The sequence below is a fragment of the Eleutherodactylus coqui genome, chromosome 4 (assembly GCF_035609145.1).
Source record: "Eleutherodactylus coqui strain aEleCoq1 chromosome 4, aEleCoq1.hap1, whole genome shotgun sequence".
Lineage (NCBI taxonomy): Eukaryota > Metazoa > Chordata > Amphibia > Anura > Eleutherodactylidae > Eleutherodactylus > Eleutherodactylus coqui.
The window spans coordinates 215,523,984-215,539,395 of NC_089840.1; the positions used below are offsets into that span (position 1 = coordinate 215,523,984).

The 15,412-nt window shown below is 44.3% G+C and overlaps 1 protein-coding gene across 2 annotated transcripts in view; it reads right to left on the reverse strand.

Annotated features, from left to right (window-relative positions):
• FAS (Fas cell surface death receptor) overlaps positions 1–13,958 on the reverse strand; it is a 45,806-nt gene extending 31,848 nt beyond the window's left edge. The window contains exons 1-2 of one of the 2 annotated variants that reach the window (XM_066600737.1): positions 13,855–13,958; positions 3,371–3,545 (exon numbers count right to left, since the gene is read on the reverse strand). In XM_066600737.1, the coding sequence (XP_066456834.1) occupies positions 3,371–3,545; positions 13,855–13,884 (205 nt within the window). In that variant the 5' untranslated portion in view covers positions 13,885–13,958. Of the gene's footprint in view, positions 1–3,370; positions 3,546–9,214; positions 9,354–13,854 lie in introns of those variants that run through there. The other variant, XM_066600738.1, reaches the window with a different exon arrangement.
• Between the last annotated feature and the right edge of the window lie 1,454 nt (positions 13,959–15,412).

The window sequence follows — 15,412 nt, forward strand, 5'->3', positions numbered from 1 at the left end:
GACGGGTTCACACCCCGCTTTTATAAGATATGTTGGGAACGCCTGGCCCCTTTGATGCTGGAAGCATTCAATACAGTATCTAGAACATCCCCCTTCCCGGCACAAGCACTGCAGGCGGTCATAACAGTCCTCCCAAAACCTGGAAAGGACCCGACCAACTGTGGAAGCTATAGGCCAATATCACTTCTAAACATCGATACCAAACTATTTGCTAAGATGCTGGCGAGCCGCCTGCAGCCCCACATACCGACCCTGATACACGGGGACCAGGTGGGCTTCGTCCCTGGGAGGGAGGCAGGGGACAGCACAGTCCGCACTCTAGCACTTATATCAAGGGCCGTTGAGTCAGGTACACCCCTCTGCCTTCTATCGGTTGATGCCGAAAAGGCTTTTGATAGAGTGGATTGGGGATTCCTGGAAACGACGCTAAAACAAATTGGGCTGGGCACAAGATTTTTGGAGTGGGTTATGGCACTCTACACCAACCCCTCTGCAAAAATACGAGTAAATGGGAACCTGTCCAGGCAGATCCAGATCAGGAACGGAACAAGGCAGGGCTGTCCCCTGTCTCCCTTTTTGTACATCATAGTGATGGAGACCCTGGCCAATGCCCTCAGAGCCAATACAGACATCAGGGGGCTACAGGTGGCCAATGATGAACAGAAAGTCGCCCTCTACGCTGACGATCTTTTAATCTACATATCAAACCCGAGGATAGCTCTTCCCAGTATCCTGGAAGAGTTCAGGAGATTCGGCCGCTTCTCCAATTTTAAGGTTAACTTAAGTAAATCTGAAATCCTGAACATAAACATACCCGACAATGAGGAAAGAGACATAGAGAACGCATTCCCATTCAGATGGGAAAAAAAAGGGATCAAATACCTAGGGATAACAATCACACCCGACATAAAAGATCTCTGCCAATTAAACTATAAACCACTCTTAGCGAAGCTCGAAAAGGATCTGGATAGCTGGCGGGCAGTACCCCTCTCCTGGTTCGGTAGAATCAGTTCTATAAAAATGAACGTCCTACCCAGACTATTATATATCCTTCAAACCATACCCATCAGACTTCCAGGAGCTTATCTAAATAGGATCAGGAAAGTCATGATGAGGTTTATCTGGGGAGACAAAAGGCCGAGACGCAATTGGAAGACATTAACTGGCCCCAAAGAGAACGGGGGAATGGGGATACCCAACATTTCACTTTATTATAAAGCCTCACTAACAAGAAGAGTTCTGGAACTCATACAGAACAGATCCCGGAAACGCTGGGTGGCCGCGGAGCAAGGCTCAGCTCCTTACAGGGGAAGGGGCCTGGTCTGGATCCCGGGCAATGGAAAATTCAAAAACCTGGGACTCTCTCCATTTATTGAAGGGGTACTGACAGCTTGGGTAGGCCCCGCAACTAAGGCAGGCCTGATAAAGAGACCAGGACCCCTGACCCCACTAGTAGGAAATCGGGATATCCCAACATTTTATAACGGTTCCTCTATTGTAAACCTACTGGTGAATGATCAGACAGAGGACATCCCCAGAATAAAAGACATGCTAGGAGGAACTGGTATAAAACCACTAGGAGAGATCTTAGAGGGCAGGGACGTACCAGCTGGAGCATGGTTCCAATACCACCAATTATGCCACTATATTAGGTCTTTGGGGGGCCCACAATCCTTAGAAACCTCCACGACACCCTTTGAAAATCAATTTATTCTCAATAAGCTAGCAAGAGGTAAAATATCTGAGTTATATCACTTTATGATAGCGGAGAATAGCCAAAGAAGTGGTGTAGTGCTGGAAAGGGAGTGGGAAAGGGAGCTAGGCGGTTCCCCCCCCGAGGAGTCATGGAGGAGATCATATATCCTAACACATAAAATCATCACCTCTAGCAAGTTACAAGAATTAAATTACAAGATTTTGACAAGATGGTATAGAACACCGGCAGGGCTTGCTAGAGTCTTCCCACAATATCCGGACGTATGTTGGAGATGCCTAAGAGAAAAAGGCACCTTTATCCACATATGGTGGTCGTGCTCGATGATCTGCCCCCTCTGGCAAGAGGTTGGCGCGCTCTATTCCTGGGTGAACAGACAGAATCTGAAACTGACCCCGGAAATAGCGTTGTTATCAATGCTCCCAGGCTCTGTAGCACAGGCCAAGAAATCACTATTGAGGTTTTTCATATTGGCTGTACGCCAAATAATTCCCAGAAAATGGAAATCCACATCACCACCCACAAGACTAATGTGGATCGAAGCACTAGACAATATACAATACCTGGAAGAACTATGTGCTAGAGACGAGATGAGGCATGGTGGCTATCTGGCAACCTGGTCCGCCTGGGTCATACATCGGAAATCATCAGAGGTGTCAACATAGGTCATAAGCGGCATCACCCCCCCACAACAATTCCAAACCACCTTACCATGATTAAGTTGCTGAGACAATTGATCGATGCCTAAGCAACTAGCGGGTTGGTCCACCCTCCCCACCTCCACTCCCCTCCCTTTTTCTCCTACAATACCCCCCTTCCTCTCCAGCTTCATCTTTAAATCTGTCTTTCGCTCTCCTCCCTTTTTCTTTTTCACCTTGTCTTTCTTGCTATCTTTTAATAATAAGCACCGTTAGCATCATTGTTAGCTCATGTTAAAATAATTTCATAAGTCAAGTTTGGCAGATACATTCAGTTTAGTGTTATAACGTATAAAATTGCACAATATTGCAAAGTGATATTACCTGACAACGTTTGATGACATAAGATGTTAATTGCATAACTTTTAAAAATAAAACACATTTTGAACCAAATCAGTTTCATTATGCATGACGAAGGGTCCATAGAAGATCTGAAAGCTCGCTATATCATCATGTATTTTTGTCATTAAAAGTTATCATATCTACAAGATTACTTGGTTTCTCTTACTGAGAACAATCACGCTTCCCAATTAATGCTGACAGCATCATGTTGACAAGAGGAATGGTAACACCAAGTTGACAATTTATTAATAAATATCCAGGAGGAATAGCAGAGGAACAGTACAGTGCATAATTCTAAGAAAAGATATCCTAGATCGGTAACTTCATGAGGAATACAGGTAGTTACAAAAACAGACATGTTAAGGAAGCTAACAGGTCCTTCTTAAAGGAGTTTTACTACCACCTAAAATTGCCTCATAACCACTCTGTCTTTCCTGTTTGTTGCAGACCAGGACATGTGACTGCTTTAGCCAATCACTGGCTATAGAATGGCTATAGTGATTGGCTGCAGCAGTCACATGGCCTGGTCAGCAGCAATCAGGAAGAGCAGAGTGCTTGTCAAACAATTTTAGATAGCGGGAAAATCCCTTTAAATGTTCCCTAAAATGCAGTTTACCTGGGTTGCACATTTTACAACAGCGAACTCCTGATAAGAATTCATCAAGCGGGCAAGGATTTTCTCTTTTCCACAACTTGTGTAATATGGAATTAGATGCTTTTTTCTCTACAGATCTGTCTGTGTTATTGTTGAGGTTATTGTGGGCCAACACCACAGAACTTTGTAATAGAGCCTATAAAGATAAGAACACAGAGAGTAGCAGTTGTATCATGACAACATATGAAGGCTGGCAGCTATTTATATAGGCAACATTACTATTCTGAAACAAAAAAAACAGGTTACCAATATCTCGTAGATCCAATTTTGTCAATGCAACAAAAGAATTGGGTTCCAGCTGCCACTAGGTAAGTGACCAATAGAAAATCACAGTAAGTATCTCATTACAGCCACTGGGAACGTTTTCTTAGGTCCCGATGCTAAAATGCTAACAGGGCCCCTCCCACTACTTGTCTTCTTGGTATCTTTTTATGTGGCAAAGGGAGCTTTGAGCTTCTCCGAATCTCAAATTCTACAGCTGCCTCTGTGCCCCTATAGCTATGCCTCTGAGAGAAGTGTTTGACTCATCTGTAATATAAAGTAACGCTTTTTCTTTAAAAGAATTGTCCACAAAATGAAGTTATCCCCAGATAGAGTACTATTTGACCGCTGGAGCTCCAACAGATCATGAGAAGAGTCCTGAGGTTCTCAAGTGAATGAAGCGATGGTCACTCTATTCATTTCAGTGGGACTATTGGAGAACTTGGCTATCGCTGTGGTCCCACTTAAATGAATGGAGCAGTGGCGTGCATGCATGACCCCTGTTTCCTTCATTTGAGGACCTTTATGACCCCAGTGAGCATTCCCATGATTAGTGGGAGTTCTAGCAGTCAGATCCTCACTGATAAGATAGTTATTGCCTGTACCAAGGATCAGGAATAACTGCATTTTGTGGGACAACCCCTTTAAGGAGCACTTCCACTAGAAAATCATAAAATACCCATGCAAATATAAAACTGTTTTTTTCTATGGCCTTAAATATTTTTCATCTATGTGCTATCCGTGTATTTCATGTACAGCACATGGATCCATTACAACCTATGAAGCTCTTAACATGTCTGTTTTTTTACACAGACAGATGATATATATGTTATTACATATATATGGGGCACTATGAATGGGAAGATTATGTAGAGATTTGGAAAACAAAGCCAGGTGGCTGGAAAACTGTGGAGTCAAAAATGCCTCGTCAAATTCTGCAAAGACAAGTTGTGACTAGGAGAAGTTGTCATGATGGTCTGGGCCAGATGGAAACGGGAAAGTCAAAGACTCCAGTCAGAGATTATGTCACCTGTGATCACTGGATATAATGGTACTATAATCACTTATATGGTCTGCACCATACAGAGCTGGTATATACCATGATATGGTCACTGTATGGGGAGGTAATAATGGTCTTTGTACTGTGTCATTTTTTGGGAAAGACTATGGCGATAATATGTGGTTTCAGTCTGGGGGTATTATCTGGCTCTCACAGTGATCTTTAAGGCTCATCTACATGCAAAGACAATCTTTCAAAGGATTGAAAGATTGACATTTCTAGTGATCATTTTGCATAAAGTGCTAATAGGCACTAATGGCCATTACCACTTTATTAGCTTCATTTGCATGTAAATGAGCCTCCAGGAGCTGCCTGCAGAACACAGCAGGTTATCTGACCTCTGCAATCAGCTCCTTTGTTCTCGCAGGGGAGGTCAGCTGAATACAATATAATCAGCTGCTCCCATGCAGAACACAGTGTGCAGTCAGTGTTATCTACTCTCCAGCTAAACCATGGATTTTAAGCTCACCTTAAAATAATCGTTCAGCTGCCGAGTGAAGGATGGTAGCATTTACACACAACAGTTATTGCTCATATGCCATCATTTTAACTAATTTTGTGCGATAATCGTTGCATGTAAATGGGGCTTTAGTCAATGGCAGTACTGTAGGTTAATTAATCACTGTGTGACACTATTATTTGGCCCTCACATAGTGTAATTAGTGTATACTGATCTGTATAGTGATCTTTTCTTGGTAACAGTATGGTGATATTAGTCACTATGTGGTGGTTATATGTGATCAAGATCTGGTAGCTTTATTTGGCCCTAATACAGTGTTATTAGTAATGTTAGTCTTGGTATAGTGTTTTCTTGTTAAATGACAGTGGAGATATTTATACAAGTCATAATAATTACAGTGATAGCAGATATGTGTTTTTCGGTAAAAAAAAAAAAATTGTTTTGTACCGAATTAGTCAGTAGAGTAAAAAGTTTTTAAAAAGTAGTCTTGTGGATATCATACGTTCTAATGGCTAACATTCCTTTTTGTAGCCATTAAAAGATATCATATATAGAAGAATACTTTGTTTATTTTGTTTTTTCTTCACTTTTACAAAATAAAATGTTTTTTTAAGCAGTGCAATTTTTTTTCATACGGTTTATTAACATTTACTCCGTTATTTATTTAGAACCTCGAAGAACGACACAATATGATCTTTGGTATACTCAGTATAGCAAATGATTATTCCCCGTGCATCTAAAACTGCATAGCAATCCATTAAGTTGTACAGATGGCAAGACCTAATGACAGCTGCATCTGCCATTACCAGCGCCAGCCACTACAAGGCGTCAGAGCTATCTGCTTCAGCTCCCTACATTGTGTTGTGGTGCTGCCAGCAGACAGCCAAGCAGCTGATCGGACAGGATCCTAGCCGATCAACTATTGGTAACCTATTCTCAGAAGAGGTCATCAATAGTATTTACCCCCAAAAAACTTTTAACCCCTTAATGACATGGCCTATTTTGGCTTAAGGACGCAACGATTTTTGGCGGATTTTCTTCTCCATTTTTTAAAAGTCATAACTTTTTTATTTTTCTGTCGACGCAGCCGTATAAGGGCTTGTTTTTGGGTGCCACTTTTGGGTACATTGACTATATTGTAAAACTTTTTAATTTTTTTTTATGATAGCAGAGAGAGAAAACGCATCAATTCTGCCATAGATTTTTATTTTTTTTACAGCGTTAATCATGCAGCATAAATTACACACTACATTTTTTCTGCGGGTCAGTATGGTTACAACGATACCAAAATTCTTACAATTTTTTTAGGTTTTTCCACTTTTCTGCAATAAAAACTCTTTTTTTGGAAAAAAAAATTTGTAAATCACTGCATTCAAAGTCCTATAACTCTTTTATTTTTTTATGTAAGGAGCTCTATAAGGGCTTATTATTTGTGAGACAAGCTGTAGTTTTTATTGGTACCCTTTTGGGGTAGATACGGCTTGCTTGATCACTTTTATTGCATTTTTTAGGGAGGCAAAATGCTAAGAATTTGCATCTTGCCTCAGTTTTTTAGCATTTTTTTAAACACTTTTTTCCGTGCACAGTCAAAAGCATGTGCAACTTATTGTACGCGTTGTTACGGACGCGACAATACCAAATATGTGGGGTTTTAATTTTTTTTTAACCTTTTTTTATGCTAATATGAGAAAAAGCATAAAAAAGGGTTTTTTTTACTTTTTTAAACATTTTTCTTTGTTATTCATTAAAAAAAATTTTTTTTTAAACAATTTGAGTCCTTCTGAGGGACTTGCAACACAGCACTGATGATCGCTGTGATAAGGCATGGCAGGGCTACAGCCCTGCCATGCCTTATCGCTTATACAGAAATCATAGGCTATGGCACTACAGGACGCCAGTGTCTGGCGGCCGTTTGCCATGGCAACAGGCCAGGCTCTCTGTGATTATATCGCGAGAGCCCAGTGACATCACAGAGGGAGCGCGCTCTGTGAACCCTTCCCATGCCGCGATCTAGTTAGATCGCGGCAGGGAAGGTTAACAGCGGGGGGCGCATCTCCGATGCACCCCCGCTGTTGCAGCGGGAGGCCGGCTGTGACTGACAGCTGGCTCCCGCTGCGGGATAGCGCGAGATCATAAGTGATCTAACGCTATCCCCAGGACGTACGTTTACGCCCTGTTGCGGGAAGTACCCCGCTGCCAGGAGCTAAGCTTACGCCCTGGGGCGTTAAGGGGTTAATGTATACCTCCATTTCTAACATGTCTTGTGCTTTGTAGAAAATTTGCTGCGACAAGCTAAGAATGCTGCATAGACTTATCCCCTCCTAAAACCTTAGGGTCACACAGGGCGGATTTTTGTTGGAAATCTCGCGGTTTGGCCGCAGCAAAAACCGCGAGATTTCCGCCGGGAGAACCGCCGCGGTTTAAGCTGCGGAGGCTTTGAAGCAGCTCGGCCGCATGCTTTTCCGTTGCGGCCGGTGCTCCCATAGAGGAGAGCGCGGCCGCAGCGAAGAATGGACATGCTGCTTCTTTTGAAACCGCGGCTGCGGCGGCCGCAGCCGCGGTTTCAACCGGATTTACCGCAGCGGATTAGCCGTCCCGTGTGGACGAGATTTCTGAGAAATCTCATCCACATGGATGGCTAATCCCGGGATTAGCGGCCGCGAGTGGTTTTGCCGCGGGCGGATCTGCTGCGGCAAAACCGCGGCAAATCCGCCCTGTGTGACCCTAGGCTTATAGCTGTGGCCGACAGCTTTCTGACTCCTGCCCACTTCAATTTAGCCCACTCGCTGCTACTATGGTCGCACATAGTAGCAGCGAGTGGGCTGTAGTGCTGGCCCCATTGAAAGCAATGGAATAGAGCTTCGGTCACGCGTATTTTGCATATCCGTGCAGCGCAATTTTTTTGCGCAGCACAGATGTGTCGAAGTACACTCAAATCTGATCAAGGCCTTAAGCTGTGGACTTTGGTTGTGAGCTAGCAGTGCAAATGATGAGTCAGATGACTAATGCTGCAGCTATTTTATTGTATGAATGTGTTGTTAACTTATTTTAAGTCTGTATAAACTTTCTAGTGACCAAACTCTTTTTAGTATAATGAGTGGAGCAACATTTTTAAACTGTAATGTTATTGATAAGATTCGTGCATTTTTAAGATAGACAGGGCTTTATTTTGTATCATTTCTATATAAATGGTCTTTGGTTTTATTACAGTTTTATTTGAAGAATACTGAAAAAAAGTCTAAAATTTCTATATTTCTAACAATTACGTTTTTATTGATACACAGTGGATGGATCTATAATAGAGTTTAAAATTGCCTTTACCACTCTGTGACCTGCATTTTAATATACCAAACGTGACTTACGTGGTGTTTTGGTCGGTATTAGTGTTTCTTGATGCCACGAGAAGCTAGGGGTTTGACAAGAAGAACGCTCCTCTCACATCCCTAGCTCCCGATTGGCTCAAGGCTGGAAAGTCCTTTATTTTCAGCACAGTGCAGGGAGGGCGAGGGGGAAGCGGCTCTGGCGGCCCGGCACCATTCCCTCAGTGTCCGCCGCTGCCCTCCAAACTCCGTGTCCCCTTCCCTCCCTTCCTCAGTGACAGTTAGGGCAGGCAGCTCCCCCACTCCCTGTGTGTCGCCAGGCGCTGCACAGTGAAGGGAGGGTGACAAGGAAGCGGCTCTGCCTTCCCCGCTGCTTCCTGACTGTCCGCCGCTGGCCTGCAGTCTCCGCGTCCCCCTGGCTCCCTCCCTCAGTGAGAGTCATGGCCGCAGGTCCCCCACTCCCTGTGTCTCGCCGTCCGCTGCAGAGTGAAGGGTGGCTGACGGGGAAGCGACTCCGCTGCCCCTGGCGCTCCCTCTATGTCCGCCGCTGGCCTTCCCCCTCCCTCCGTTACTCAGTATGAGGCATTGCAGGACGACGGCGGCGGCCGCTGCTGCTGATGTCGCCGATGGTGAGTGCAGGAAGGCCGACGGGGAAGCAGCTCTGCCGCTACCGCCCCCCCCGCCGCTCATTCTGTGTCCCCCACCGGAGCAGAATGCTGACAGCCGCCCGGAAACTCTGCTGTGCTGCCGCTCCCTCACTGTCCGGATACGCAGGGCACTCCAACGCCGCTAAGGCGCTGTTAGTGAGTGCCAGGACCTGACAGGGGGGAGTGGCCGGCATGTCAAAAACACTGTATCTTGTCGCCATACACTCTTCCGGTGGCGTCAAGATACACTAATACCGTTTTGGTCAGGCTTCGGTCTACTGCATGTGGCTGTGTTGTGTTATGGCTTTGTTTGATACGGAGATGTAAAAGGGCTGCCAAAGTGGTCCACAAGACCTCTACTCTTCCTCTGTGTGCCTCTGAATTCACATGGAAGCATAGAGAGTCTTTTTTCTGTTGGATTCTAATTGTAGCAGTCATATGGTAAGACTGAACATTATCAGTTGCTGGAGATTATAGATGCTTGCAGTAAACTGAAAGAAGTCAGAAGCGGATCAGCATAGGATTGGTAAGGTGACTGTGACTTCTTTTTGTTATTATAGAACATTCTAAGCTGTTTTTATGCTAAAAAATCTCAGCTGGGCAGCCCTTTTAAATGTCAAGTTTCCAGGATGACATCATTCATACAGCATTAGAGTCTGTAACTTTTCTAGTTGCGATATTTTCGTACGGCTAAAATTCCTACATTTTCACAGGAAACCATTGGTTCTAATAGTCGCCATTTTTGTTTCGCATGTAATTTAGCTGCGCAAATTCCTTCATGTGAACAAGCTCTGCGGGATGAAACTTCATCACACTAGGAAGTAAACCAGGACTACGTTGAGGCATTGACACTAGCAATGTGCAAACAGCTGAGCATTGTCAATATCAGTATTGAAAAAGGTGTAACTGTTTAATTTTGTACACAAAATAAAAATATTTATTAGGCCTCATGTTCACAGGATAATTTTTATTTTAAATCCGCAGCGTTTCTCCTGCACGCAGATCCGCGTGCCCATAGGGATGCATTGGACACCCACAGGTAGTTAAATACCTGCGGATGTCATTTTTCCCGTCAGGCGCGGATCCGCGTGCAGGAAAAAAAAAATGGACATGCTCCATTTTCGTGCGGGTCTCCCGCGGGGACGGCTCCCGCAGGCTTCTATTGAGGCCTATCGAAGCTGTCCGGATCCGCGGGAGACCCGTACCAGAATTAAACTCACCTGCTCCGGACGATGTAGATTTTCCTTCCTTTGCGGCCGGATCTTTTTTCTTCGGCCCGGCGGATGTGCCCGGCACACATCCGGCGGGCCGAAGAAAGAAGATCCGGCCGCAAAGGAAGGAAGATCCGCATTGTCCGGAGCAGGTGAGTTTATTCAGATTTTTTGGCCTCATGTCCGCAGGGCAGGAGGGACCCGCTACAGATTCTACATGAAGAATCCGCGGCAGGCCTGATTTTCCCCGTGGACATGAGGCCTTAGAAACCGGACAACACTGTTAATCACCACAACAGTGAGGAATGTTCATGCCAATGTCTGGACATTAAAAAAAAAAAAAAAGATATCAGCAGTTAAAAAAATACTTTTCAACTGCAAATACAGCAACTATATTCAGAAACTATATTCAAAAGCTATTAAGAAAATACTACGGCCGCTTTCACATCTGTGCTGCAACCTCCATTCGGAGATTCTGATGCTGATCCGGCATGCATGCTGCCAAATGATGCACGTTATAGTCAATGGGGTTCGTTCTATGGGGGCTGTTTGGTTCCGTCATGAGATGGATCCATTCAGCCAGGGAACTCCCCTTTGCTGCAGGAAAAAGGAATCCCCAAACACAGATGTGAAAGCAGCTTTACGCAAATGTACCGAACTATGGAAAGAGAAGTGAAGACCACAGAATGATGTAATGAACGATGATTAGGCCTCAGAGTACTGTTACCAAGTAGCAATGCCTCTAAAGATTTCTTCTTTTTGAGGTTTTGCGGACATGTGAAAATATATCTTGGTGTACCAGATATTTAATTCCTGAACCCATCACCAATTATGCCTTGCAATGACTTACTCCTCAATGTGTGAACATGGAGTTCATGCATCCTCTACAGGTCGAACACATAAACATGTCAATCATTTGCACACAAGATACAGTATTTCACAAAAATATATAAAAACGAAACCACTCCACGGGGCCAATAAAGAGGTTATTTACATACTATGCAGGTTATGACGACTCGGTCATAAAGTTAAACAGTAACAGAGGTGAGTCACGCCAGGTTTCTTCCCGCCCAAATCATGCAGACTGACTTCTCTCTCCCATTTTGTGTATAGTGAGACCGCTATACACATGAACTTGGTGGCAGAACCCCATAAGTTCAGGAGGTCCAAGTCTTCAAACATCAGTCTATACCTAATGGGGGAACTCATATGGAAACTTACCCCAAAATATTACCCCAGGTCTACTGCACACAAATCTGAATCATTGATATGTATGTGCCCGAGTAAAGATTTTTATTTTATTTTTTTAACCCCCCTCCCAAAAAATATTTATGTTTTACAGAAGAAATAACCTAGAACTGCATATACACATGGGTGTAAAATGCAACCATAGCACCCCAAAACAAATTTGTAATGCAGCCCCATTCCACTACAGCCACTCCACTGTCAGCAGCAAGTTCAGCTTGTAATTATTTTGGTCTCCATCATTGAGAGATAAAGTACAAATGTGCGTCACAATATAGGAAGAATGCACACAGTGATGTCACAATACAGGAAGAATGCACACAGTGATGTCACAGTCAGTGATAAAACACACAATTAAGCCACAGTATAGGTATAACATGCACAGTGATGTTATAGAAAAGGAATAAAGCACATGGTGATGTAACAGTACAGGAAGAATGTGCACAGTGATGTCGCAAAAAAGGAAGAATGTACACAATGATGTCACAGTACAGGAAAAAGACACACAGTGATGTCACAGTACAGGGATAAATAAAGCACACAGTGATGACACAGTGCAGAAAGAATGTGCAAAGTGATGTCACAGTAAAGGGATAAATAAAGCGCACGGTGAAGTGACACTATTAGGTATAATATGCGCAGTGATGGTACAGTAATGGAATAAAGCACACAGTAATGTCACAGTACAGGAAAAATGTACCCAGTGATGTTCACAGTACACAGGAAGAATATATATAATGATGCCATAGTACAGGAAGAATGTGCACAGTGGAGTCACAGTAGGGAATAAAGCACACAATGAACTCTTAGTTTAGGTATAATGTGCACAGTGATGTTACAGTAATGGAGTAAAGTGCACAGTGATGTCACAGTACAGGAAGAATGTGGACAGTGATATGATACTACAGGAAGAATGTGCACAGTGATGTCACCGTAAAGGGATAAATAAAATACACAGTGAAGTTATAGTATAGCTATAATATGCACAGTAATGTTGCAGTATAAGAATAAAGGACACAATGTAAAGATAATGTTCACAGTGATGTCACAGTATAGAGATACCCTACTAAGTGACCTAACAGCTCAGGAATCATACAGTGATGTCACAGTTAAAGATAAGGCACATTATGATATCACAAGACATGAAGTGACACACAAATAGTAATAATGTATCTTGCAACATCACAACAAAGAAATAAAACATAATGATGTCTTGCGCAGGCAGTATGATGTCCCATAATGTATTAGGAGGCTTGCACCTCATATTATAAGTGTCGCATTGAGCCAAGGGCATAGTCCGGCATATGTAACAGCAGATTTAGTAACTATGCCCCATAGTACGTGGAAGGTTGTTTTTGTATCTGTAACAGTTTTGTGCTGTCTGATATGCTGTGATCTGCTGAAGCTGGTGCGGGTGTTTGAAAGAGTATGAAACGCGCCCACACTATGTCATTTCTTGCTCCCTGAGCGGAACAGGAAAAGGGAATCCCCGACAGGTATATGAAAGAAACCTTATATTGTTTGGAAATCACCTCTAGAAAGAATATCATATTGTTCTCCACTAATAAACAATTTTGTCCTCGAGATTTCTATGAGTTTTTACTCTGCAAGGATGTTTATATCAAGACAATACAAAAAGAGCAATAAACTGCTTATCTGAGCGGCAGCAATGGAAGGATTCAGCAGAATTTTGCTAAGCGCGCATAAGACTTAAGGACAAGTCATGACATGATCCTTATCTGCGCCACAACTAGCTACCATGTAATACATTTTCAGATTTTATTAGGGTTTTATTATATAAGGCAGCGGCCCATTACCTGCTGTTGTGAAACTACTGCTTCCAGCATGCCATCAGGATATGCTGGGAAGTTCAGTTTCACAACAACCAGTGATACAAACTACATATTATACCATTTGCTGTCAAACTGGGCAGAAGAGGAAGGCAGAATGACAATGCAGTTTTCTCTAGCTTCTGAATACTCTACACACCCAAGAATTTGTCAGATTAGCAACAGAATCAACTTGGATTCCGCGTCAGATCGTTGGCGAAATTCCACCCCGTAAAAATACAATTAGGACGCCCCATTCCTGCTGCCACTGATCTGCGCTGTTGTTTCCTTCTCTCTTCCACCGTTACTTCTGGATACAATGTGGCTTTTCCTACTCTGCCCTGAAGTTTAGATCCACTTCTGTCATTAGTTCAGCATAGAAACTGTCTACAGAATTAAATATTAAACTTACCAGCAGGACAAGTCCTCTCCACATCCTCATGCTTGTATTGTGATTCTGAAATGAAAACTGAAAGTAACAAGATAGATAAATAAGCAAGTTTCAAAGGAGGAGCCTAACTCGTTTCTTGTAATTCATTTGACAGGCAGTGTACAAGGAAGCTAACAGCTTCATGTGGTATCAGCTTTGCAGGGGGAGGGGGAGAGCAGATTGATATAGTGGAAACAGAACTTGTATTTCACTCATGAAGCCTGTCACATCAGTGTTAAAGTGTTAGACTATTGTACTGTAAGGGTGCTTTTATATGGGATGACAGTTGGATGCTTAACCCCTTAAAGGGGTGGTCTCGCGAAACCAAGTGGGGTTATACACTTCCGTATGGCCATATTAATGCACTTTGTAATGTACATTGTGCATTAAATATGAGCCATACAGAAGTTATTCCACTTACCTGCTCCGTTGCTAGCGTCCTCGTCTCCATGGTTCCGTCTAAATTCGCTGGCAGCTTGCTTTTTTAGACGCGCTTGCGCAGTCCGGTCTTCTCCATTCAGCACGAGCCGCTTCAGTGTGCTCCCCGCTACAGCTCTTCTGCGCATGCGCAGACGAGCTGTCACTGCTCGGGAGCGCGCTGAAGCGGCCATTCTGCACCATCCTCTGTTAGAGGAAGGTGCAGAAACTGGAGCTGCCCAGCGGAGAAGACCAGCCCAGCCCAGCAGCCCCGAGAAGCCTCCCAGGTAAGTGATGGGTCGGGGGGGGCTGCCGCTGCGCCGGGGGGGGGCTGCCGCTGCGCCGGGGGAGCTAGCGCTAGGCCGGGGGGGCTGTCGCTAGGCCGGGGGGGCTGTCGCTAGGCCGGGGGGGCTGTCGCTGCGCCGGGGGAGCTAGCGCTAGGCCGGGGGGGCTGTCGCTAGGCCGGGGGGGCTGTCGCTAGGCCGGGGGAGCTAGCGCTAGGCCGGGGGGGCTGTCGCTGCGATGGGGGGGGGCTGTCGCTGCGCCGGGGGAGCTAGCGCTGGGGAGCCGGGGGCTAGCGCCGGTTACCTGCTGTCTGGTCGGCGGCTGCGGGGCGTCTGGTCGGCGGCTGCGATGCGTCCGGTTGCCATGGAGACACAGCTGGCGGCGTCTCGGGAGCGCGCACGTCGGGCTGCAGCGAGCGACTGGGAAAGAGCCGGCGGCCATCTTGAGGAAACTTTTATAACTTGCTGAAACGCTGGAACGGTAAGTACGAACCAGCTAGAAATGTCATTTACAGGGGGGCTTAGTAATGTGTGTTTAATGGGGGGGACTGGGCAAAAAAAAAAATTAACTGCTTCCTCGAGACATCTCCTTTAAGACACAACCTTTTTTTTCATTTTTAGTTTTTCTTCCCCACTTTCAAAAAATCATAACTCTTGTATTTATCCATCAATGTAGCTGACTGAAGGCTTGTTTTTTTGTGGGATGAGATGTATTTTTCAATCGTACTATGTAATGTACCATATACAAGATTTTTTAAAAATTCTTAAGTGGAGTGAAATGGGAAAAAAAATGAAATTCTGCAGTCTTTGGGGAGTCTTGTTTCTACGGTGTACATACT